The sequence below is a fragment of the Ornithorhynchus anatinus genome, chromosome 21, assembly GCF_004115215.2.
Source record: "Ornithorhynchus anatinus isolate Pmale09 chromosome 21, mOrnAna1.pri.v4, whole genome shotgun sequence".
In the NCBI taxonomy this organism is placed as follows: domain Eukaryota; kingdom Metazoa; phylum Chordata; class Mammalia; order Monotremata; family Ornithorhynchidae; genus Ornithorhynchus; species Ornithorhynchus anatinus.
Window position 1 is genome coordinate 9830230 of NC_041748.1, and position 22722 is coordinate 9852951.

At 43.4% G+C, this 22722-nt stretch overlaps 1 protein-coding gene and 1 long non-coding RNA gene across 6 annotated transcripts in view; one reads left to right on the top strand and one right to left on the bottom strand.

The window, feature by feature from the left end:
- Positions 1–17913, top strand: part of SEPTIN7 (septin 7) — a 147173-nt gene extending 129260 nt beyond the window's left edge. For 4 of the 5 annotated variants that reach the window (XM_029048841.2, XM_029048843.2, XM_029048840.2 and 1 more), the window contains exons 12-15: positions 6192–6212; positions 8910–9045; positions 14627–14766; positions 16852–17913. In XM_029048841.2, coding sequence (XP_028904674.1) covers positions 6192–6212; positions 8910–9045; positions 14627–14766; positions 16852–16891 — 337 coding nt within the window. In that variant the 3' untranslated portion in view covers positions 16892–17913. The remainder of the gene's footprint in view (positions 1–6191; positions 6213–8909; positions 9046–14626; positions 14767–16851) is intronic. The other variant, XM_029048844.2, reaches the window with a different exon arrangement.
- On the bottom strand, positions 1934–16483 carry LOC114806058. Its single transcript, XR_003754174.1, has 3 exons — positions 15677–16483; positions 8087–8195; positions 1934–2213 (listed from the first exon to the last, which is right to left on the bottom strand). It is a non-coding gene; the product is annotated as an uncharacterized LOC114806058 (long non-coding RNA).
- Positions 17914–22722: the final 4809 nt, after the last annotated feature.

Genomic DNA, 22722 nt, shown 5'->3' on the forward strand with positions numbered 1-22722 from the left:
GTCCCTGCCGTTTGTCGGGCTTACAGTCTAATCGGGGGAGACAGACAGACAAGAACAATGGCAATAAATGGAGTCAAGGGGAAGAACATCTCGCAAAAACAATGGCAACTAAATAGAATCAAGGCGATGTACATTTCATTAACAAAATAAATAGGGGAATGACAAAATAAATAGGGTAATAGATTACCCTATCATTCATATCAGGTCCTTCTGGCTCCCAGGCCCATGCTCTATTCACTAGGTTAAACTGCTTCTCATGAAGAAAAGGGAGCGTTCAGCATGTGGCCACTCTTGTGGCATTTCCCTGTTCTTCCAGTGTGGGAAAAATCCTAGGCAAAAATTCTTAACAATAATAGTAATAATAAATATGGTACTTGTTAAACACTTACTGTGTGCCAAGCACTCTTCTAAGCAATAGCATAGATAAAATGTAATCAAGATGGACACAGTCCTTGTCTCACAATGGGGCTCACAGTCTTAATCCCCATTTTACAATTGAGGTAACAGGCACAGAGAAATTAAGTGACTTGCCCAGGATCACACAAGAGACATATGACAGAGCCAGGATCAGAACCCATGTCCTCTGACTCCCAGGTCCATGCTCTTTCCACATGTATCCTTCTGGACCAGACACGGAAGAATAGAAATGACTCCACTTTCCCTAAATTGTAATGGGGTGTCAGGCTTTTTGTTTTATTTTTTATTTCTTTATTTTTATGGTACCTGTAAAGTGCTTACTATGAGTCAAACACTGTCCTTAGTGCTGAGGTAGGTAGAAGGTAAGTCGGAAACGGTGCCTGTCCCTCATGGGGCTCACAGTCTAAGTAGGAAGGAGAACAGGTATTTAATCCCCATTTTATAGTTGAGGTAACTGAGGCACAGAGAAGTGAAATCACTTCCCCAACGTCACACAGCAAGTAAATGGCAGAGCTGGGATTAGAACCCGAGTCCTCTGACTCCCAGACCCCTGCTTTTTCCGTTTGGCCATGCTGCTTCTCTACTGGCTACAGCATAAGAAGTGGATTTAATCTCTGTGGCATGTCAGATCAATCAGTCAACAGTATTTATTGAGGACTTACTGTAAGCAGAGCTCTTTATTACATGCTTGGGTGAGTACAATACAACCGAGTTGGAAGACATGTTCCCTGCCCACAACGAGTTTAGAATTTAGAGAAGGTGATAGACATCAATATGAATAAATAAGTCCTAGGAGCAACATGATGAACCCTATTACTATCATGTGGATCTGGTAATATGAGATGCTTCTGGCCTCATTCCCTGCTGCCAAGAATGTGAACAGTAGGAACTGTAGTAATAATAATAATAATGGTGGTATTTAAGTGTTTACTATGTGCAAAGCACTGTTCTAAGCGCTGGGGGGATACAAGGTAATCAGGTTGTCCCACTTGGGGCTCACAGTCTTAATCCCCATTTTCCAGAGGAGGTAACTGAGGCACAGAAAAGTGAAGTGACTTGCCCAAGGTCACACAGCTGACAAGCAGTGGAGCTGGGATTAGAACCCATGACCTCTGACTCCCAAGCCCGTGCTCTTTCCACTAAGCCACACTGCTGCTCAGTAGTAATAATAATGATAATGATAGTAATGATAGTGGTATTTAAATGCTTACTATGTGCCAAGCGCTGGGTCAGTTCCCACAAGAGGCTCACAGTATAAAGAGGATGGAGAACAGGTGTTGAGCCCACATTTTGCAGGTAAGGGAACTGAGGAACAGAGAAGTGAAAATTAGTTTATGGGATTTAAGCACTTACTATGTGCCAGTCACTGTACTAAGCACCAGAGTAGATATAGTTTGGACACAGTCCATGTCTCACATGGCACTTACAGTTTTTATCCTCATTTTACAGATGAGGTGACTCAGGCACAGAAAAGTTAAGTGACTTGCCTAAGGTCACCCAGCAGTTAAATGGCACAGCCAAGATCAGAATCCAGGCCCTTGCTCTTTCCACTAGGCCACACTGCTGTGATTGTTGGACTGTGGGAATTTCTGTTTACAGTGTTCAAGGGTTTGGAGATAGAGCCATCCATAGGGAGGGCAGCCAGTAAGACATCCTCTATACTAACATGGCCTGGAAAGGTAGTGTTTCTTGGCATCGGTGAGGTTTCTAGGCCACCTTTTCCTGAGGCAAAGATGATGATCCGGATGGAGTCTCTCATCAATGGATCAAGGCACGAAGTCTTGGGGGCTGAGAATCTGCATGAAAGAGTGGATTGTAGTGGTTTACATAGCTCCACTTTTTGTGAGAGTGGGGGTGGGGGTGCCGAAGGGGGATATTTGTTATGCGCTTACTATTTGTCCAACTCTGCTATGAGCACTTGAGTGGACAAGTGAGTTAGGTTGGTTACAATCCTTGTCCCACCTGGGGCTCACAGTCAATATAGGAGGGAGAACAGGAAAACTGAGGCCCAGTGAAGTGACTTGCCCAGGGTCATCCAAAGGCCAGTAGTGAAGCAGAGATTAGAACCCAGGTCCTCTGACTCTCAGGCCTGGACTCTTTCCATAAGACCACGCTGTTTCCCCATTCGCATTTTCTCACCTCTGGGGTGCATCCGGGGAGCAACACTTTGAAGCATAAGCTGAAGCTTTACCTACGTGACCTATTTACGGCCAAAGCGAGCACACTGCACTGGAGACCAGCCAGGACTTGCCTTGGTAGCTGTTGTGGTCTGTGCCTCCCACGTCAGCTGGCTGTTTTTCAAGATTTCTGCCAACCAACCACCACACAAAACACCCAAGTGGTTTGCTGATCAGAAACCTATACCACTCTGGCTGTTTCACCAACTCACCACAGCGAGGTATGGCTCAGGCATTGGAGAGGAGGAGGAGGAGAAGGAGGAGGGGGCTTCCAGCTAAGAATCAATCAATTGTATTTATTGAGCGTTCACTCTGTGTAGAGCACTGTACTGCACTGTAAGCAATACAAAAGAGTTGGTAGACACGTTCCCTGCCCAAAACGAACTTAGAGTCTAGAGGATAATAGACAGTGGGGAATTTTATACACATGGGGACCCCAGATTTCCTTTTAGGTTATCCCTTCTTCCTGCCCTTTAGCTACTCCCCTACCCAGTACATAAACCACAATCATTGTTCCCCTATGGTACACCCACCATTTCTCAAGTACTCAGTTTTCTGTGAAGACCCTAATGGAATCGCTTGTAAACATTGCACTCTAAAATGACCTAAAAAGCCAGAGGGAAAGCTCAGTGGCACCTTCAGCTACAGAAGGCCACAAAAATAGCCACAGACTGCACTTATCTCAACCTGCCATCTCATAAATGGGTGCTTCTGGTTCCAAACACACTGAGCAGAAGGAGACATTGGGCAGTCCAGCACCATTACTGGGAAACCCACTAGGCACATACCCTCCTACGGTGGGAGAAGAGATCTATCGCCATCCCCCCTTTGAGATGCCTATCCGTTTTCTTGATGGATGGTATTTATTTAGCACTTAGTATGTCCAGATCAGTGGCACTGCTATCAAATATAAAGGCCACTATATTTTTGGGTCTTTGTATTTTTAATTTCCCTCCATTGGTTTTTTCAGTTTTGTTGTTTTGGGGTTGGGTTTTTTTTTCTCTTTTTTTTTTAAGGCTGGAATGGCCTCCCAATCATAACTAAAGGCAGCTTGAGGGTTTTTTTCAATTTTTTATAATATTTGTTAGCACTTACTATGTGTCAGTCTTATTGAGTTGCTTACTGTGTGCAGAACACTGTTGAGTGTTTGGGAAAGTACAGTTCAGCAGAGTTGGTAGACATGTTCCCTGCTTGCAATGAGCTGGGTACTGTAATAAGCATGGAGGTAAATAAAAGCTAACAAGTTTGTGCACAGTTCATGTCCCATATGGAGCTCACAGTCTTAATTCCCACCTTACAGATGAAGTAACAGAAGCAAAGTGATTTGCCCAGGGTCACACAGCAGATAAGTGACGGAACCAGGATTAAGACCCAGGTCCTTCCGATTCCCAGGCCTGTGCTCTATCCACTGGACCACGGTGCTTCTAATTCCATTCCAGCATGGAATGGAATTAGAATTGAGTTCCATCTCCTTTATAATTTATGAATGGAGGGAGAGCCCAGCAATGGCTGCTGCTGAGATCTTATAGAAGCGTCCAGTTCCAGGACCACAAGCTGTGCTGTCAGCCCTATTTCAGTGCCGCTGGTCACAGAAGAGCCACGGAAAAGAGGGTGGGTGACTGAATACACACGATCACTCCTAGAAAGTCATGTCGATAGCAGGAGGTGCTTCACCCTGGCCTGCAGCATTGAGAAATAAGGTGACTGTGGTGGAAGGTGGGCACACCAAGAAGGAGAAACAAAATCAGTTTCTAGGCACTGGGGGCCAAAAATGGCATAGGGCCATCTTTTTGGGAAAGGAGAAGGCAGGAATGGTCAGTCCGGCATTCGTTGGTTTTAATGCCTCATCCCACCAGTAAAATATCGCTGGCCATCATGCAGATCAGTACACATTCTCCCTCCTACTTAGACTGTGAGCCCCATTTGGGTCAGTGATTAGGTGCGACCTAATGATCTCATTCATGTCTTCCCCAACTCTCAGTACAATGTAAGTCTTAACAAATGCGGTTATCATCATCATCATCATTATTGTTTGCTAAATAGAGGGATGTCAAAATGGTGCTCAGTAATTATTTCTGTTCAGTGTTTCAGTGCTATGTAATTCCAAAACAAAGGTCTTGAATTTATAGTGCCATTGGAATAGTAAGTTAGAGAGCTTTTAAACTGACAAAAATATTACAAACCACCCTAATCAGGTCTGTCACCAATAAGCAACCAATTTTTCTGACACTACTTTTAAATAAAGACTTTGTATCCAGGGAAATTTTCAAGACGACTCGTCTGACACACTCAGTAAAATGTTAACTTCATAAAATTGTATTTTCATTTGTTAGGCACATTGTCCTTGTCTAAAATTAGCAGGTCAGTTTTAATGCACTGTGAATTTTCAGGGTGTGTTCAAAAAGAATTGCAAGAACTGAAGGCTGCTGCTATTTCTGATAGAGATATAGTTGCATCTCTAAGATAAAATGCATTTTCTATCAGTCTAGTGAAACGGATATGCACAGCTTCAAAGGCCAAAAACAGTTTCCTTCCTGATCATGGGGCCTTTCACATTTTCGATTGGTTTGCAGGTTTTTTTTACTCTCCTGTGTCTTCTCTTACTTAAAAAAATTAATATAAAAGGATCACTAGTTCTCAGGATTTAGGATAGTATATAAGGATTCAGGGTATTATGCCTGAATTACTCCTAAATGGAGAATACAATTGAGGAAAAACTGTTCTAGAGTTTCCAGTTCTGGAAAGAGCTTAATTATGTTTTCAAGGTGCATTAGTTGTTTGTCTAGGCAGTTGGGGACAGAGAGAAGAATACCACTTGCTCATTTATGTAAGCATAAATCTGGTGTCAGGTTTGTAGAATTCAAACAATTTCCACTTCTTAAAACCCAAATTTTAGTTGGATGTTTTTGTGGGGTTTTTAAAATATCTTTTCATTTTGCTGGATTACTCTTAGCTCTTCTACTATTGAAATTAGTTTGGGGTATGCTCATGGGAACTTGAAAGGCACTGAAGGAATTGCTGCAGCTGTGGCTTCCTCACAATTCCATTTCAGTTAGATTAAGACATCTCCCTGTGGCAAACCCAAAATGAGCCTTCCCTGCAGTTTTGTAGCTCTAACCCTGATAAAAATGGGGCCACAAGTCTGGGATTAATAAATTGTGACAATCAAAGACAGGGAAGGTGCTTGAACATTTCCTTGTACTCCTAATTAGGAGCAGTTTTACTCCTTTAAGGCAGAACTTTTGGAAATCAAAATACCCTAGAAGTTTTCTTCAGATATTTCTGGTGTTTAGAAACACTTGAAATGTCACTCTTAAAAGTATTCCAACGTAATCTCCACATTATTATGGTAATGTAGAACAGAAGACCTATACACTCCCATCATGCTTGAACAATGATACCACTTACTCATTAACTCTCTCTGAACTTTGGAAATTATTAACCAACTTTAACCACCTCTGATTTTATCATGAACATTTAATTTGGGGACCACCCTTTAGCTGTAGCTGTCTGTCTTGAATTTGCCTTTAATTGTTGCTTTTAGTATCTGTGATTTACTTTAAGCATGCTAAGTCTCTGTATTTTTTGTTTTTTTAGATTTGACACAGTTGAAGGCATGTAAGTGGTTGTTTAAATTTTTCCAAAGACTTAAGCAGTTTATATCCATAAATAAGGATTTTTAATGTTCAGGATTTCAAATTTAAATTCCTAAAATTTCTAGCATACACATTTTCCCAGTGCAGTCTTGTTTCCAAAAAATTCTGCCTATCATATTAAAGTAGCATCACATTTTGATTGAAAAATAGGAATGAACAGAAGTCTAAAATGTTCACTTCTACTGCACCTGCACCCTTTATTCTGGATAAGTGCTCACTAGGGTTTTTACTTAGATTGCTTACTCCCTCACCCAAAAAGGTTTCAAAAACAAGATTAGTGTGAAAAGAAATAAATTCAGAAAGCAGTTTTGATGTGACTTTTGCATCAGAAGAAACCCCATCTAAATTTGCATTTTCCTTCACTATAGCCCTCCATCCAATTTTCAAAGGCTGCAGGAAGTGTTTAGTGGCCTTGGGGTTAAAAAAAAAAAAAATGAAGTAGCCAGTGTGAATAGTTTCATAAATTTTTTTTAGGGAGCTTTTAAGGGTGGGGGAATACCAGTCATGTGGGTTTTGGGGGTTTTTTTTGGAGCGCTTACTATGTGCGGAGCACTGTATTAAGTCCCTGCCCACCCGAAGCATAGTGTACCTAAAAAATGTGAATATTGTTTGATTTCTTTCTGCAAGCTTGCATCCTAAGCACTATTAAATGTTACATTGTCTCATAATTTCCTGCTGCTTCAATAATAGATTTTTGCAACAAGATAAAGCATACTGGTGAGAATTCTCCAGTTAAAAACTAAACTTATAAATTGTTCATCTGATTAACTTTACATTCCGCTGCTCAGCTCGCACCCTGAGTGTAGAACAGCGTGTCACAGAGAGGCTTTAATCTCCTTTATTCCCCCTTTCCTTCCCTCCCCTCCAAAAAAAAATTCCCCCTTCCATAAAATAGACCTCTGCCAACCCTGCTTCTTTTAATTCACAAAAGCGGAGGGAGAAGGAGGGACAGACTACAAGGACCAGCTAGCCTGCATCAGGAGGGAGAGAATGGGGTAAAGGGGCTTTAGATCTGGAGGGTGGAGGGGTAGAGTGTCCTTGGGGGCATAGGCAGCCCAATGAACCTACACAAGTAGTTTAAACGTGGCCTTTTCTGCCCCGGAACTTGCTGCTAACCACAGAGGAGTGAGGCCCAGTGGTTTGGATCCCAGGGCCAGTTTTCCTGCTTCCAGGGCCCCTGAAATCAGACTCTGGTTGTTTTTTTCATGTGGCCCTGATGCGGTGGGACTCCCCAGCTCACTCAGTACCCATGTGAGGTGGACGTACATTTTCTAGGGACACTACAGTGACAGGATGAAAATGAGCTGTTTAGGACAGTGACTAAAGTACGGTGTTGGTATTTTTTACATTTTGAAAATGAACATTCATCCTGATTGAAAGAGGAAGTGTATTTACTTGCTGCTCATTGGCCACAAAGTAAAATCTGTAGAGGATTGAACCAATCTTGCTTCTCAGTAAAAAGATGTTGAGGTACTTTGCGTAAATTTGTTGGAGGCGTTCAGTAAATAATTCAGGTGGAATTTTCATATCAAGCCTGGTCATCCTCTAAACTCCCAAAGAACTCTGTATTTTGACTGGCAACTATTTTCTATACTGCAGTATTTGACCTTCCATATGAGTACCAACTTTTAGGTAGTGGTAAGAATGTAGCGTTGGGGAGGGGGGGTGTCATCTTAAAGTCATGAATAAAAATTACTGGCATTATAATCCTTTAAAAAAATATATTTTGCATTGGTATTAATTTCATCCATAAATTAAGTGCAATTACTGTTCTATTCAGAACTACAAATTTGGGAGGTGGAAATAAAATCTTTGTCATACTTAGAGATTACTCACCCAAAGAATGAAGATTAGATAATTCAAGTCCTTTTTGTCTATTTTAACGTCCTTTTCTAGTTTTCTTTGATTATTTCAGGCATCTTTACGTATGTGTGCACAAAGTCATCTGCAAAACATTATTGGAGGTCTTCATTCTTACTTCTAAATAAAATCATTCTGTAAAGAGTCTATGGTAAATAAGAAACAGCATCTAAATATATAATGGAAATTTTTAAGTTAAAAATACACTGGCAAGCAAGTTTCCACCATCACTTAACATTATTTATATTTTTTCAGAAAGGCAAATTCAGAATTAGAAATAGCTCTTAATTTCAACAACAGGAGCGCAGGCACCTTTGCATATAACATTTCATCTGTATTCCTCGTCATTAATTCAATAGTATTTATTGAGCCTTTAATTCATGCAAAGCACTGTACTGAGCACTTGGGAGAGAACAATATATCAACAAATGGACACATTCCATGCCCACAACAGGCTCACAATCTAAAGGGAGAGACAGATATTAATATACAAACATACATGCGCATACATAAATTACAGATATATAAATATATATATACATATGTGCTGTGGGAATGAGAGGGAAGATGAGTGAAGGGAACAAGTTAGAGCAACACAGAAAAGAGTGGGAGAAGAGGAGAGGAGCACTTAGGGAAGGCTTCTTGGAAGAGATGTTCCTTCAGTAAGGCTTTGAAGTGGGGGAGAGCAATTATCTGTCTGATAAGAGGGAGAGTGTTCCAGGCCATTGTATCTTTTTATTGATGTATTGTAATATAGAAATTTCTATATTTCTTAATTTCTGCTTTTGCTCTAATGCAGGAGTCCTCTTGCACAGATGGAAGAAGAAAGACGGGAGCATGTGGCAAAAATGAAAAAAATGGAGATGGAGATGGAGCAGGTGTTTGAAATGAAGGTCAAAGAGAAAGTTCAGAAGCTGAAGGACTCTGAAGCTGAGGTACTCATAAGGATGCTAATTTTCGATTATCGTAGGTATTTGGGTAGGGGGTGGGGGAGATAGATAATGAAGATAATTTCATTTTCAACCTACCTTTTATGGAGCCCTTCAGTTGATTTTTCTGTGTATTTTCCTCTTATTCCTCCTTCCCCTTCTCTCACCTCCCCTTCCCCTTTATTTCCCCTTCCTTCCCTCCCCCTCACCTTTATTCCCCTCCCTTCTCCCCTCTAATCTTCTCTTCTTCTTCCCCCCTCCTTCCCATTTCCTTTCCTTTTCCCCCACCCTCTCTCCACTTCTTTCCCCTTTCTGTCTGGTGAAAAGGCTGATAACATTGAGGGCAGAAAGGCTAAAGGTGAGCGTGAGTATAAGGTATATGTAGTTCCCAAACTAGGTCATTCTTTACCTGGATAACTGAGAGTTGGTGGTATTGTTTCTCCTATCCAGTAGCTACATTTTCTCACTCCTGCATTAAATTTTATGTTAAATCTTTTCTCTTATCCAGCAAATATCCTTGAGATGCTTACATGTAGTTAGGGATATCAGGATTCTGCGATACACAGAGGAAGGGTTGTGTGGATAAAGGTTTTACCTAAATGTGATTTTGCTTCCTCAGCTAAGTATTCACAGATGCTACTGAGATGTATCAGTGAGGATTTACATTCAAAGTTAACCGGACCCTAGGGTGTTTTTTTGTTGTTTTTTTTTTTTTAACTGTGAAACATGTTTGGTAGAATTGCTTTTTGGACTGATTTTGTAATGGTCCCTCTTGAGGCCGAATTTGTCATGTGGTTGTTTTTCTTATAATATGCAGACATCCAAAGATTATTGAAATTCATCTTTTAATTCATCTTTTAATTCTTTTAATTTTAATTTAATTTATATACATCTGTTTGTGTGTATTTATACCTACACATAAAGGCTGTCTTTTGTTTTGTTATGCTTAATATTTGTAGACCCAAGCATTATTTTCTCTTGCTTCCTTGTCTCTTGTTCTTTATGAGAGACTTGACTCAGTAGTATCTGTTGAAGACCTAGTGAAGGTGGAGCGTGCCTACTTGGGAGGCCACACTAGATGTTGTGGGTATGATCTCTGCCTTCAAGAAGTTTGCAGTCTCTAATAGCCTTGGTGTTATCCTTGACTCCTTTCTCTTATTCAACCCCTATAATTAGTCTGTCACCAAATCCCATTGGTCTCACCTTTACAACATCATTAAAATCCACCCTTTCCTCTCCATTCATATTAATACAACCACTCATCCTGTTTATAATTTAGTAAATTTATAATAATAATGATACAGAAGTGGTTTATTGCCTTCTTCCGCACAGTGAAAAGCTTGTCTCAGCTGTTGTCTTTTATCTACCTTTGACTTTATCCCATGACTCTTTGCCCTGCACAGGCGAATCGACTTTGTCCGATGCTTCGGCCTAGACCTTTCCATTATGGGTAGCCCTATATGTATAGCTCTCAGCTTCAGCAGTGTATGCAAAGTTTCCTGCCACGATAAGGCAGTGATTCACTGGGGAGCTACTTGAGTTAGTGCTTAAATAATAAGGGGTGTAAATTGGTATGAAAGTGTGGTGGGAGGTAATGCTTGGGATTTCAGAAGTGATGAAGAGGCATTAGTGGGATAGAAACGGGAGATTAGAGATTAAATGGGGAGGACCTCCTGGATTAGGTGTAATTTCCAAAGGGGCTTGATGATAGAGGAGATTTGTGGTCTATCAATTTAGAAGGTGAGAGTGAGGAAGCAGCAGAAGGAGTGGGGGGGCACCTAGCAGGCTCTGTTACATTGGACGATGGGGGCCTGCCCTGTCAGGAAGAGTCCCCACCCTATACCACCGGGACTCCCATCAGTCTCTTCTCCGGCCGGGAGGCTGAGGAAGCAACAGAGGCAGCAGGTGGCATGAGTGGAGGCCCCACACCCCCAGAACTCCCGTCAGTTCCTTCTGCAGCTGGGACTGTGAGGAAGTGTGGGGGAGAGGCCCCACCCCACACCACTGGGACTGCTGGCAGCCTCTTCTCTGGCCGGGAGTTTGAGGAAGCAGTAGTAGCAGCATGAGATATTCTTGTCTTTGATAACATGGCCAAGACTGTAGCTACCGTCCTGAATGTCACTGCAGCTGGAGTGCTCACTGGGGACAGAGCACTGGACTAAACATTTAGGAAAGCACAGTACAGTAGACTTGGTAGATAAAATCCATCCCCACAAGGAGCTTAGTCTACAGGGGGAGACAGATGTTGAAATAAATTAAAGCTAGGGGAAGTAGTAGAGTATAAAGACATGTACATAAGTCCTGTGGAGCCAGGGTGAGTTATCAAAGTGCTCAAGGGCTACCCAGCCAAGTGTATAAACATTGGACTCTGCAGGACACTGTTTCAGCCACAATGCCATATCACTTTTGTAGACTGTAAGCCCGACAGTGGGCAGGGACTGTCTCTATCTGTTGCCGATTTGTACATTCCAATGCTTAATACAGTGCTCTACACATAGTAAGCGCTCAATAAATACTATTGAATGAATGAATGGTAGGCATAGCTTTTCTGGTCTTTTATGTTAGTGCCTCATCCTTTCTTGTGTCTGCCTCCTGTCCCCTCCCCCTGGCTTTCTTCTCAGAGGTTCCCTGAACAGGGAACCATATCTGATTTTCCCAGCATTTATTACAGTGCTCTGCATACAATAAGCAAGTAATAAATACCATTAATATTACCACTACTGGACGAGGAGAAAGAGAATGAGAATGTAAGCAAGAATTCGGCGGTAGGAGAGGCAAGAACAAGGTAGTAAATTAGGGTGTAAGAGTGTGAGCTGAAGTAGTGGTAAAAAAAAAAAAAGTGGTTAAGTAGTGCCTTAAGACCAGTGATGAGAAGTTACCCTAAAACGGAAAATAATTTGTGGTTTTGTGGGAGTTGGCAGAGAGGAGTGTAAGTCAACATTTTAGAAGGATAAGCCAGGTAGCAGAGAGACCTATGGTCTGTTGAGGGGAAACACTGGAATCATGGGGGGCTAGTGTAGAGGCTGAGGCTATAATCGAGCTGGGATACTGTAAGACCTGGCCCAGCATAATGGTCATTTGGGTAGAGAATAAGGGGAAGGTCATGAAGATGTAGGGGAGGAAACAGAGTGAACATGAGGGCTGGAAAGGGAGAAGTCAAGGGTAATGACTTGCAAATATCATGGACTGCCTAAAAAAGAAACAAATGGATTTTGGAGCAAAGGATTAAGCCAAAGTGGTCTTTGGAAGGCCAGATGACTCGATTTAGATTAGCGTATTTTGGACACAAAATCAGGAGGACTAATTCTCTGAAGAAGAATTAGGAAAAGTCCAGGAAAAACGTGGAAGAGGCAGACCAGCAGCTAGATGGATAGAAACCATACCAATGATAACAAGAACCATTACAAAGGTTGCAGATTATGGCAGACAGGACATTCTGGAGAAAGTATATCCATGGAGTTGCTATGACAGAAATGACTCGGCACTTATAATAATAATAAGGATAATGAGGAGGATGGGGGTGGGTATCAACTGTAATGGAAGAGTCAAGAGGAGAAGACGATTTGGGAGGGAAGTTTGGACTTGCTTATCTTGAGGGGCTGGCAGAATATCCATAGACAGTTAATAATGTTGGTATTTGTTAAGTGCTTACTATGTGCAGAGCACATAGTTCTAAGCTCTGAGGTAGACACAGGGGAATCAGGTTGTCCCACGTGGGGCTCACAGTCTTCATCCCCATTTTACAGATGAGGGAACTGAGGCACAGAGAAGTTAAGTGACTTGCCCACAGTCACACAGCTGACAAGTGGCAGATCTGGGATTCGAACTCATGACCTCTGACTCCAAAGCCCATGCTCTTTCCACTGAGCCATGCTGCTTCTCTAGACAGTTGTCCTGGAGGCAGGAGGAAATGTGAGATTTCAGAGAAGCAGTGTGATCTAGTGGATAGAGCACAGGCCTGGGAGTCAGAAGGAACTGGATTCTAATCCCAGATCTGTCACTTGTCTGCCATATTACCTTGGGCAATCACTTCATTGTTCTGTGCCTCAGTTTTGTCATCTGGAAAACAAAGATTAAATCCTATTCTCTCTTACTTTTACGCAGTGACTTTGTTCAACTTGATTATCTTGTATTTATTAGCTTGATTATTGTATTGGCTTTATTATTATTTATTAGCTTGATTATTGTACCTACCCCAGGGTTTAGGACAGTGCCTGGCATATAGTAAGTGTTTAACAAATACCACTTAAAAAAAGTGAGACTGAGAGGACAGAGCCAGCCATGTAGATTTGGGAGACATTCACCAAGAGATGGTATTTGAAGCCATAGGATTTGGCATAGGTATTTGAAGCCAAAGAGCAAGTGTACACTGAGGAAAAACGGGGACCCTGAACTGAGCCTTGAGAGCCATCCATAGTGAAGTGGCTAGAAGGTGGAAAAAGAGCTGTCAAAGAGACCAAGAAGGTGAGAGACCAAGAAGGTGACCTTACAGAGAGTGGTCTCAGAGGAGGGTGGGGGTTGAACCGGATCATAAAAGATCAGAAGGGGAGTTGGATGAGAGAAAGCAGGAATTGAGGCAGGAATAGGATTTTTTAGGTTAGGGGAGATATGGATGTGTTAAAAGGCAGAGGGGAAGGGGCCATCAGAGAGTGAGCGGTTGAAGATGATGGTCAGGAAGGAAAGAAGAGGGGACCCAGGTGTTTTTCAGAGGTGAGAAGGGTCAGGATCAGAGGCTCAGATGAAAAGCAGGCAGGCCATCTCCCCAAGACCAAGAAGGATGAAGGTGGGGCAGGGAATTGGGGAAGTGAGGAGGAGATGGGGGAGGGAGCAGTAGAACATTAGTAGCATTAGTGTCTTCGTAGAATTAGACCTCCTTATTAGGTGTCCAAAATACGTAGACAGGGAGGAAAGAAGATGGATAGGAATGGGGTTGGAGATAGCGGTGGAGTTTGATTTTAGAAGTCAACTGGAGATCTCTTGGGAGATGGCCAGATAGTGGTTTCATTTTCTAAAATTACTTTTTGAAATCACTTTTTTCCAGTTAACTCTTTCATTTCTGTCTGCTTCGAAAGCATATGTCTTTAGAGCGTGCAGAGAGGGGGGTGTTCTGGGAGTCGATGTGACTTGCACTGAGGATGTTAGAGCCCTGGCTCCGCAGTTAGCTCAGCCACTAGGGAGGAGCTCATTCAGGCAGCTCCACTGTTACTGCTTCAGGGAGAAAGGAAACACAAAATCCGATGAGAGGAGGGAGGGATGGAGGTTCGGATCATCTCTATTTCTCTAGTCTTCTCCCGTCCTGCAGCACTCCGTCTGGCTGGTGGTGAGAGGAACGGAACCATTTCAGGTAGGAGCCAGGGTGGCTGCAGACTCTGGCCCCCAACTTCATTTCCCTTTGCCTCTGCTGCCTGCTTGGCCTGGTGATCACAGGGCTCCAGTGGAAAAGACCCAGCATGGGTCCCTGTTGAAGGAAGGGTCCTCACTGCCCACTTCCCTGGCAGTCAGGGGAATTCCGTATTGGTAAGGGGTCTTGGGAAATGTTACCACCTCACTCACCGCCAACCAGATTTTTGTGGTTTCTCTGATTTAGCTCCAGCGGCGTCATGAGCAAATGAAAAAGAATTTAGAGGCCCAGCACAAGGAATTAGAAGAAAAGCGTCGTCAGTTTGAGGATGAAAAGGCAAACTGGGAAGCACAGCAGCGTATTTTGGAACAACAGAATTCTTCCAGGTGACTGAAATCAAACACATATGGCCTTGCATTATTTTTTTCTTCTTTTTCCTCTTTTGGGAAATGAGTTCTTTATGTCTAGGCAGCATGGCCTAGAAGAAACAGCACTGGCCTGGAAATCAGAGGATCTGGGTTCTAATCCAGGCACTTCCATTTACCTTTTGTGGAACTTTGGGAAGATCACTTAACTTCTCAACGCCTCAGTTTCCTCAACTGTAAAATGTTAAATCCTACTCCCTCCTCAGACTGTAAACCCCAAATGGGGCAGGGACTGTGTCTAACCTGATCAACTTGTAGCTTCCCCAGCACTTGAAACAGTGTCAGACACACAGTAAGCACTAAACCGTGCTAATAATAATAATAATAAGAAGAAGAATCTAAACAGCTGTTGGAGGCCTGGATTCAGCTTACTGGCTGCAAGTGTACCTGTCCTCATTAGTTTGGTGGCTAAAGAGCTCAGTAGATCCACTCCTAAAATAAATCAGTTCTTGCATTTCCTCTCTTCTGTCAACCCCACCTTAAACTCCCAGGTCTAATCCTTCTCAGGAGATATTCGGCTCTTCTTCCCACTCCCTCCCTTCTGTTAAAACCACTTTCAGCCTTCAAACCTGAAGAAGCAGACTTTTTGAACTACCCTTCTCCTAGCTGCTTTGGGCTGCATTTGCAGTAGCAAAACTTTTAATTGGGGAGTTCAGTCTTAGGAACACTGAAGTATCTGAGGACACGGGGCCTACCTGTATTTTTAGGGCCTGAATTTTCCAACTGATGTGCCCCCTCAGTAGCTGAACTAAAGTTTAGCTGAGGAAATGAAGTGCAATGGCATATTTGGGAATGTTTCTAACTCCAATATATCGTAGTCTCCCAGGTGCTTAGTATAGGACTCTGCATATAGTAAGCACTCAGTACCTACCACTGATTGATATTTGTTTTCTTCCTTTGGCCTCCCCTGAACCGTTATGAGCAGTTGTCCGCAGCAGTGGGAATCTGCACCTGGGTAAAAATGAGCCAGATGCTCAGGGGATACAAACACAGAGAACCGCTTTTCAGTGAAGCTCTTCAGGTGTTTGGAGACCATCATTCATCCTATTTCCTAGCCCTTTACTGATTTTTATCACTTCAGTAAACATGCTAGTTTCTTACCGTTGGTTTTCTTTTCCAAGTACAGTGCTCCTAGGCAGCCACAGTACCCCTAGCAAGAGTGTGACTGGTTCAGGGTGTAGCAGCGAAAAGGATACTTCCTTATTCTTGCTTGTTGTATTCCTCTTGATGCACCCTAGAACTGTGTTAGTTTTTTAATATATGGCTGACTGATGTTTTGCTTCTAGTCTTTTCTGCTGCCTTTGCGCCTAGTCAGCCTTCCTGCCCTCCCCAGATTAGGGGAGTTTGTTTCTGTTCCTGCACCAGCCCCTGTTAAATTTTATCCCGTTTCTATAGAGCCATGTTTCCAGTTTGGGTCATTTTGAGCTCTCTTTTTATCTTCCAAAGTGTTAACAACCCCGGCCAAATGAGGTAGGCGTGCCCTGGATTCCTTTGACCATGTCATTGATCAGAAACTGTAGAAAGTACCCACAACTTTGAAAGTTGAAACTGTTCCAAAAGCACAGTAGTTGGCTTTGGATTCCCCAGCAGTGGTGAGTGGGCCAGGCCTCCACCAGAGAGACAGGTTCCATCCTTTTTTTTTTTGTTTTTTTCTCAGTGGTATTTGTTAAGCACTCACTGTGTGCCGAGCACTGCAGTAAGCACTGGGATAGATTCAAGATAATCAGGTTGGACACAGTTCCTGTCCCATATAGGCTCACCTCATTCTACAACTGAGAAAACCGAGATTCAGAGAAGTGAAGCGACTTGCCCAATATTGCAGACAAGTGGCGGCGATGAGATTAGAACCCTGTACTTGTTGTTCCCAGGCCTCTGCTCTTTCCACTAAGCCCTACCCCGCCGCCCCACTTCACTTCAAGGCGCCTGGCCCCGTGATGAGAAAGGTCTTCCTCAGCCTGCCCGAGGCTCCAGCCCCATGGGTGTAGGGTTTCCATAGGGTTCCCTTAAGGTTTTCTCGCTCACCGACACTTTCCTTTCCTCTTCTAGGACCTTGGAAAAGAACAAGAAGAAAGGGAAGATCTTTTAAACCCATTTATTGACCACCAGTTATGTATTAGTTGCCAATATGCCAGCCTGGACATCAGTGTTCGTTGGATCCATTTGACCAATTTTGCACCAGTTGTATCCATAATGATGGATTTAACAGCATGACACAATTTTTTTCTGCTCTTTTTTTTTTTTTGTTATTCTTAATGGAGATTAAGATGCCTTGAATTGTCTGGGGTGTTATGTACTTAGTAACAGCTCTAAGTACCTTTCCTATTTTTTCTTTCCTTTATTATATTTTTTTTAAAAACAGATGGTCTTCATTTATTGCAAGAGAACATTTTACTGTTGTACAATCATGGTTCTGGTGGTTTGATTGTTTACAGGATATTCCAAGATAAAAGGACTCTAGAAGGTTTTCATTGAGGATAAATTGCCATAAGATACAAACTATGCTTCTCTATTATAATTATAATAAAAGAATTCCAGTCAGTGCAGCATATACGATAATGTAATTTAGTCTAACACAGTTGACCCTATTTTTGACACTTCCATTGTTTAGAATACATATGGAAAAAAAAACCTATAGGCTTACAGCGCACCTAAAGCTTTTTATAACAATCCTTTTTTTGTTTTGGATTCTTTAAATATATGCTAGTCTTAGTGACTTCTTTAGCCAGAAGACTTTCATTATTGCTTCATTTTTGTAATAACATTTAATTTAGATATTTTCCATATACTGGCCCAGCTAAAATAGAATAGAGCATCTTTCATATGGTAAGAACCAGTGAATAAAACTTTCCTTTACCTCCCTTTTTACATTTTGTGGTAAGTAGCAGGAAAATGCATTTATAGTTCATTTCTAGGCAAAAGTGTGGAGTTAACAACCATCTTGTTTCTACCTGTGTGCAGTCTCTCCTTTATTTGACTAGAAATGGGGATCATGGCCTCTTGAAGAGAAAAAGTCACCATTCTGCATTTAGCTGTATTCATATATTGGATTTCTGTATTTTTTTTGTTTGTATTGTAAAAAGTCACATAATAAATAATGTTGTGATGTAATGGTGTGAGTTTTAAATGTGTGCTGTTATCCAATGACATCGGTAATGTTTCGGCATTATATATAATTCAACCTGAAATTCCTCCCTCCCCACAAACAAAATGGTCCCTCCCCTCTCCACCAGGACAGCCTCATATCAAGGTTGGTTGTGGCAGCAGGGTACTGAGGTTGGGATAAATGACCAGCCTTGAAACAAGCCAGTGACTTGAAAATATTTGTTTTTCTTTCATGACTGGTATGGATTAAAGAGGTACAGTGAAAAACACATAACCAGTAGAGGGCACCATCTCTTTTTTCATTTCCCTATTTCCAAAGGCCAGTTGTGAATTTGCCTCCCCACCAATATATTCTTTCTTAAATATAGTAAAGAAAAAAAACACACTATTTATCATTGACTATGTGTTACAAATGGCTCTCTTTTTGTCCAAATCCTAGAGTTAGAGGTGAATTGAATGACTTGTGTCCATGGGGAAAATGAAGATCAAATGTCCTGTGCTTTTTATTTCACAGAAAATGATGGGCAGATGGATATAGATTGTTTTGGTATCATTAAATGAAATGTTTGCTCTAAACATTGGGTTACTACTGAAATACAATGTCCCTTCTATTTCTTATTCACATGAAACTGTGGATATATGCATAGGGTGCCAAAATCGTACCTTATTTAAGAGAGTTTGCAAAAATGTGAAATTATTTGGGTTTTTTTTTTTTTCAGAAGGATGACAAGGGTTCTTCACCTTTAGACCTTTAGGGATCAAATACAGCATCTAAGACTGAATCTTTTTTATTCCTAATGATTTTTTACTTGGTTCCTTATGGAATCAAATTCACGGTTAACTGCTAATCCCCAGACATTTAAGCAGATCTCCAGTGCATAGATAGAGGATGGAAGGACCCCCTTGCTGGATCCAGGCCAGGGGCTGAGCCAATGGTGAGTACAGAAAAGGGACAGGAATGCGGGAGGCACAAATCTTAATTTTTGCAGGATATTGGGTCAGTTACTGGTCATAGCTTTAACTGGACTGCCTAAGGTTTTCCAGTGAGTCCCAGAAAACTTGCCCTGTAAAACTCTCCTGGTCCCATGCCTGAACCATCTTGTCTCTGTGGGCCTCTCCCCTCCCCCTACCTGGCTATGTGACCCTCTCCTCTTCCCCCTCCTGGCTCTGTGGGCCTCTTCTCTCAGCTCTTTGGGCCTCTCCTATCTCTCCTCCTGGCTCTGTGGGCCTCGCCTCTCCTGGCTCTGTGGGCCTCTCCTCTCCTCTCTCCTGGCTCAGTGGACCTCTCCTCTCTCCCCTTCCTGGTTCTATGGGCCTCTCCTTTTCCCCAACCTGGCTTTTTGAGCCTCTCCTCTCCTGGCTTTGTTGGCCTTCTCTCTTTCCTGGCTCTGTGTGCATCTTTTCTTCCCTCTCTTGGCTCTGTTGACCTCTTCTCTCACCCCTCCTGGCTATGTGGGCCTCTCCTCTCTCCATTCCTGTCTCTTGGGGGCCCCTCCTCAGGCTCTGTGAGCCCCTCCTCTACTCCCTCCTGGCTCTGTAAACCTCTCCTCTCCCAACCTTCTGGCTCTGAGGGCCTCTCCTTTCTCTCCTCCTCATTCAGTGGGCCTGTCCTCTCCCCCCCCATCCAGACTTGGTGGGCCTCTCCTCTCTCCTTCTGGCTCTTTATGCCTCTCCTCTCTCTCCTCGAGGTTCTGTGTTAATCTCCTTTCCCATTCCTCACTGCTTCTTGGATGCCTTCACCTGGATGTTCTGGTCTCCAAACTCAGATTGTCCAAAGCTGAACTCATCTTCCCTCAAATCCTCTGCTCTACCTCTCTCCCATAATAGCTGACAACACCCCCTCCTCTGTGCCCAGTAACCATTCAGTAATGTCATTGATGCTCTGTTTCTCAATCCTGTATCCTTTATTCCTTCCTTCCTGTCAGCCCCACTTCCCACCCCATATTCAGACTGTCACCAAATCCTTAGGGTTCTTTCTCTACATTTCCAAAATCCACCCCTTCTTCTCAATCCAAATGGGTGTCTCCCTGATAAAAGCACACTGGTTGTATCTTGGCTTGACTCCTACATTAGCCATCCCACTGATCTCTCTAGCTCCAGCCGTCCCGCCTCCAGTCCAAACTTCATTCTACTGCCCAGATCATTTGTTTAAAGCATCATTCTGAGCCCATCTCCCCATTCCTCAGAAGCCTCCATTGATTGCCCAACTATATCCTCATCAAATTCCACACCATTGACTGCAAGGCACTCAATCAGCTCTCTTCCTCCTCCCTATCCTTGCTCCTCTCCCTCTAGTCAGCCAGTCAATCATATTTACTATACTAAGCACTTGGGGGAGTACAATATAACACATTCCCTGCACACAACAAGCTTAGTCTAGAGGAGAAGAGATACATTAGTATAAATAAATTACACAATGTGCCAAGGTGGTGTGTGATTGGGAGGGGGGATGAATAAAGGGAGCAAGTCGGCACAGAGGAGAGTGGGAGAAGAGGGAAGGGGAGTTTAGTCAGGGAAGGCCTCTTGGAGGAGATATGCCTTCAATAAGACTTTGAAGATGGGGAGAGTGATTGTCTTGTTGGATATGAAGGATATGAAATCCTAGAACGAGTCATCTACAATCGATGCTTAGAATTCCTTAACTCGCATTCTCTCCTAGACCCCCTCCAATCTGGCTTCCGTCCCCTCCACTCTACCGACACTGCTCTCTCTAAGGTCACCCATGACCTCCTTCTTGCCAAATCCAATGGCTCCTACTCCATTCTAATCCTCCTTGACCTCTCTGCTGCCTTTGACACTGTCGACCATCCCCTCCTCCTCCATACCTTATCTCACCTTGGCTTCACGGACTCTGTCCTCTCCCGGTTCTCCTCTTACCTCTCTGGCCGGTCATTCTCGGTCTCCTTCGCTGGTGCCTCCTCCCCCTCCCATCCTTTAACTGTTGGAGTTCCTCAAGGGTCAGTTCTTGGCCCTCTTCTGTTCTCCATTTACACTCACTCCCTCGGTGAACTCATTCGCTCTCACGGCTTTGACTACCATCTGTACGCAGATGACACGCAGATCTACATTTCCGCCCCTGTCCTCTCCCCATCCCTTCAGGCTCGCATCTCCTCCTGCCTCCAGGATGTCTCCACCTGGATGTCGGCCTGCCACCTAAAACTCAACATGAGCAAGACTGAGCTCCTCATCTTCCCTCCCAAACCCGCTCCTCTCCCAGACTTCCCTATTACCATGGATGGCACGACCATCCTTCCTGTCTCTCGGGCCCGGAATCTCGGTGTCATCCTTGACTCGTCTCTCTCGTTCACTCCACACATCCTATCCGTTACCGAGACCTGCCGGTTTCACCTCTCCAATATCGCCAAGATCCGCTCTTTCCTCTCCACCCAAACGGCTACCTTACTGATACGGGCTCTCGTTATATCCCGGCTAGACTACTGTGTCAGCCTTCTCTCTGACCTCCCTTCCTCCTCTCTCGCCCCGCTCCAGTCTATTCTTCACTCTGCTGCCCGGTTCATCTTCCTGCAGAAACGATCTGGGCATGTCACTCCCCTTAAACAACTCCAGTGGTTGCCTATCGACCTCTGCTCCAAACAAAAACTCCTCACTCTAGGCTTCAAGGCTCTCCATCACCTTGCCCCTTCCTACCTCTCCTCCCTTCTCTCTTTCTACCGCCCACCCCGCACGCTCCGCTCCTCTGCCGCCCACCTCCTCACCCGTCCCTCGGTCTCGCCTATCCCGCCGTCGACCCCTGGGCCACGTCCTCCCGCGGTCCTGGAACGCCCTCCCTCCTCACCTCCGCCAAACTGATTCTCTTCCCCTCTTCAAAACCCTACTTAAAACTCACCTCCTCCAAGAGGCCTTCCCAGACTGAGCTCCTCTTCTCCCTCTACTCCCTCTACCACCCCCCCTTCACCTCACCGCAGCTAAACCCTCTTTTCCCCCCTTTCCCTCTGCTCCTCCCCTTCTCCCTTCCCATCCCCTTAGCACTGTACTCGTCCACTCAACTGTATATATTTTCATTACCCTATTTATTTTGTTAATGAAATGTACATCGCCTTGATTCTATTTAGTTGCCATTGTTTTTACGAGATGTTCTTCCCCTTGAGTCTATTTATTGCCATTCTTCTTGTCTGTCCGTCTCCCCCGATTAGACTGTAAGCCTGTCAAACGGCAGGGACTGTCTCTATCTGTTGCCGACTTGTTCATTCCAAGCGCTTAGTACAGTGCTCTGCACATAGTAAGCGCTCAATAAATTCTATTGAAAAGAGGGAGCGTGTGGGCAAGAGGTTGGCAGCAAGATAGATGAGATCATGTCTGGGAATTCTGTTGTATCCTCAAGTGTTTATTACAGTAGTATTCCCATGAGTGCTCAATAAATACTTTTGATTAATGGATCATCTCTGCACTTTTGAAGTAAGGCATCTGGGTCAATTACAATGATTAGGAATGGAGGGAAAATCCCCCAAACAATAACTATTAGAACTTAACAATACTAACTCAAAAATCTGTGATGAGTAGTCTCTGTGGTTATAGTCTTTCAGTCTGTAGACTGCAAACTCCTTGTGAGTAGGGATCATGTCTACCAATTCTATTGTATCCTCCCAAGCACTTAGTACCCTGGTCTGCACCCAGTAAGTGCTTAACAAATACCATTGATTGTGGGCATTTCCAGATGTGAATCTTTTTTGTGGCCTTTCCAGTCTTCATCAGGTTAGGAGAGCCCCAACAGAAACCATTACAGATGGCCTTCATTTGGCTCTAAGAGAAGCAGCGTGGCTCAGTGGAAAGAGAACGGGTTTAGGAGTCAGAGGT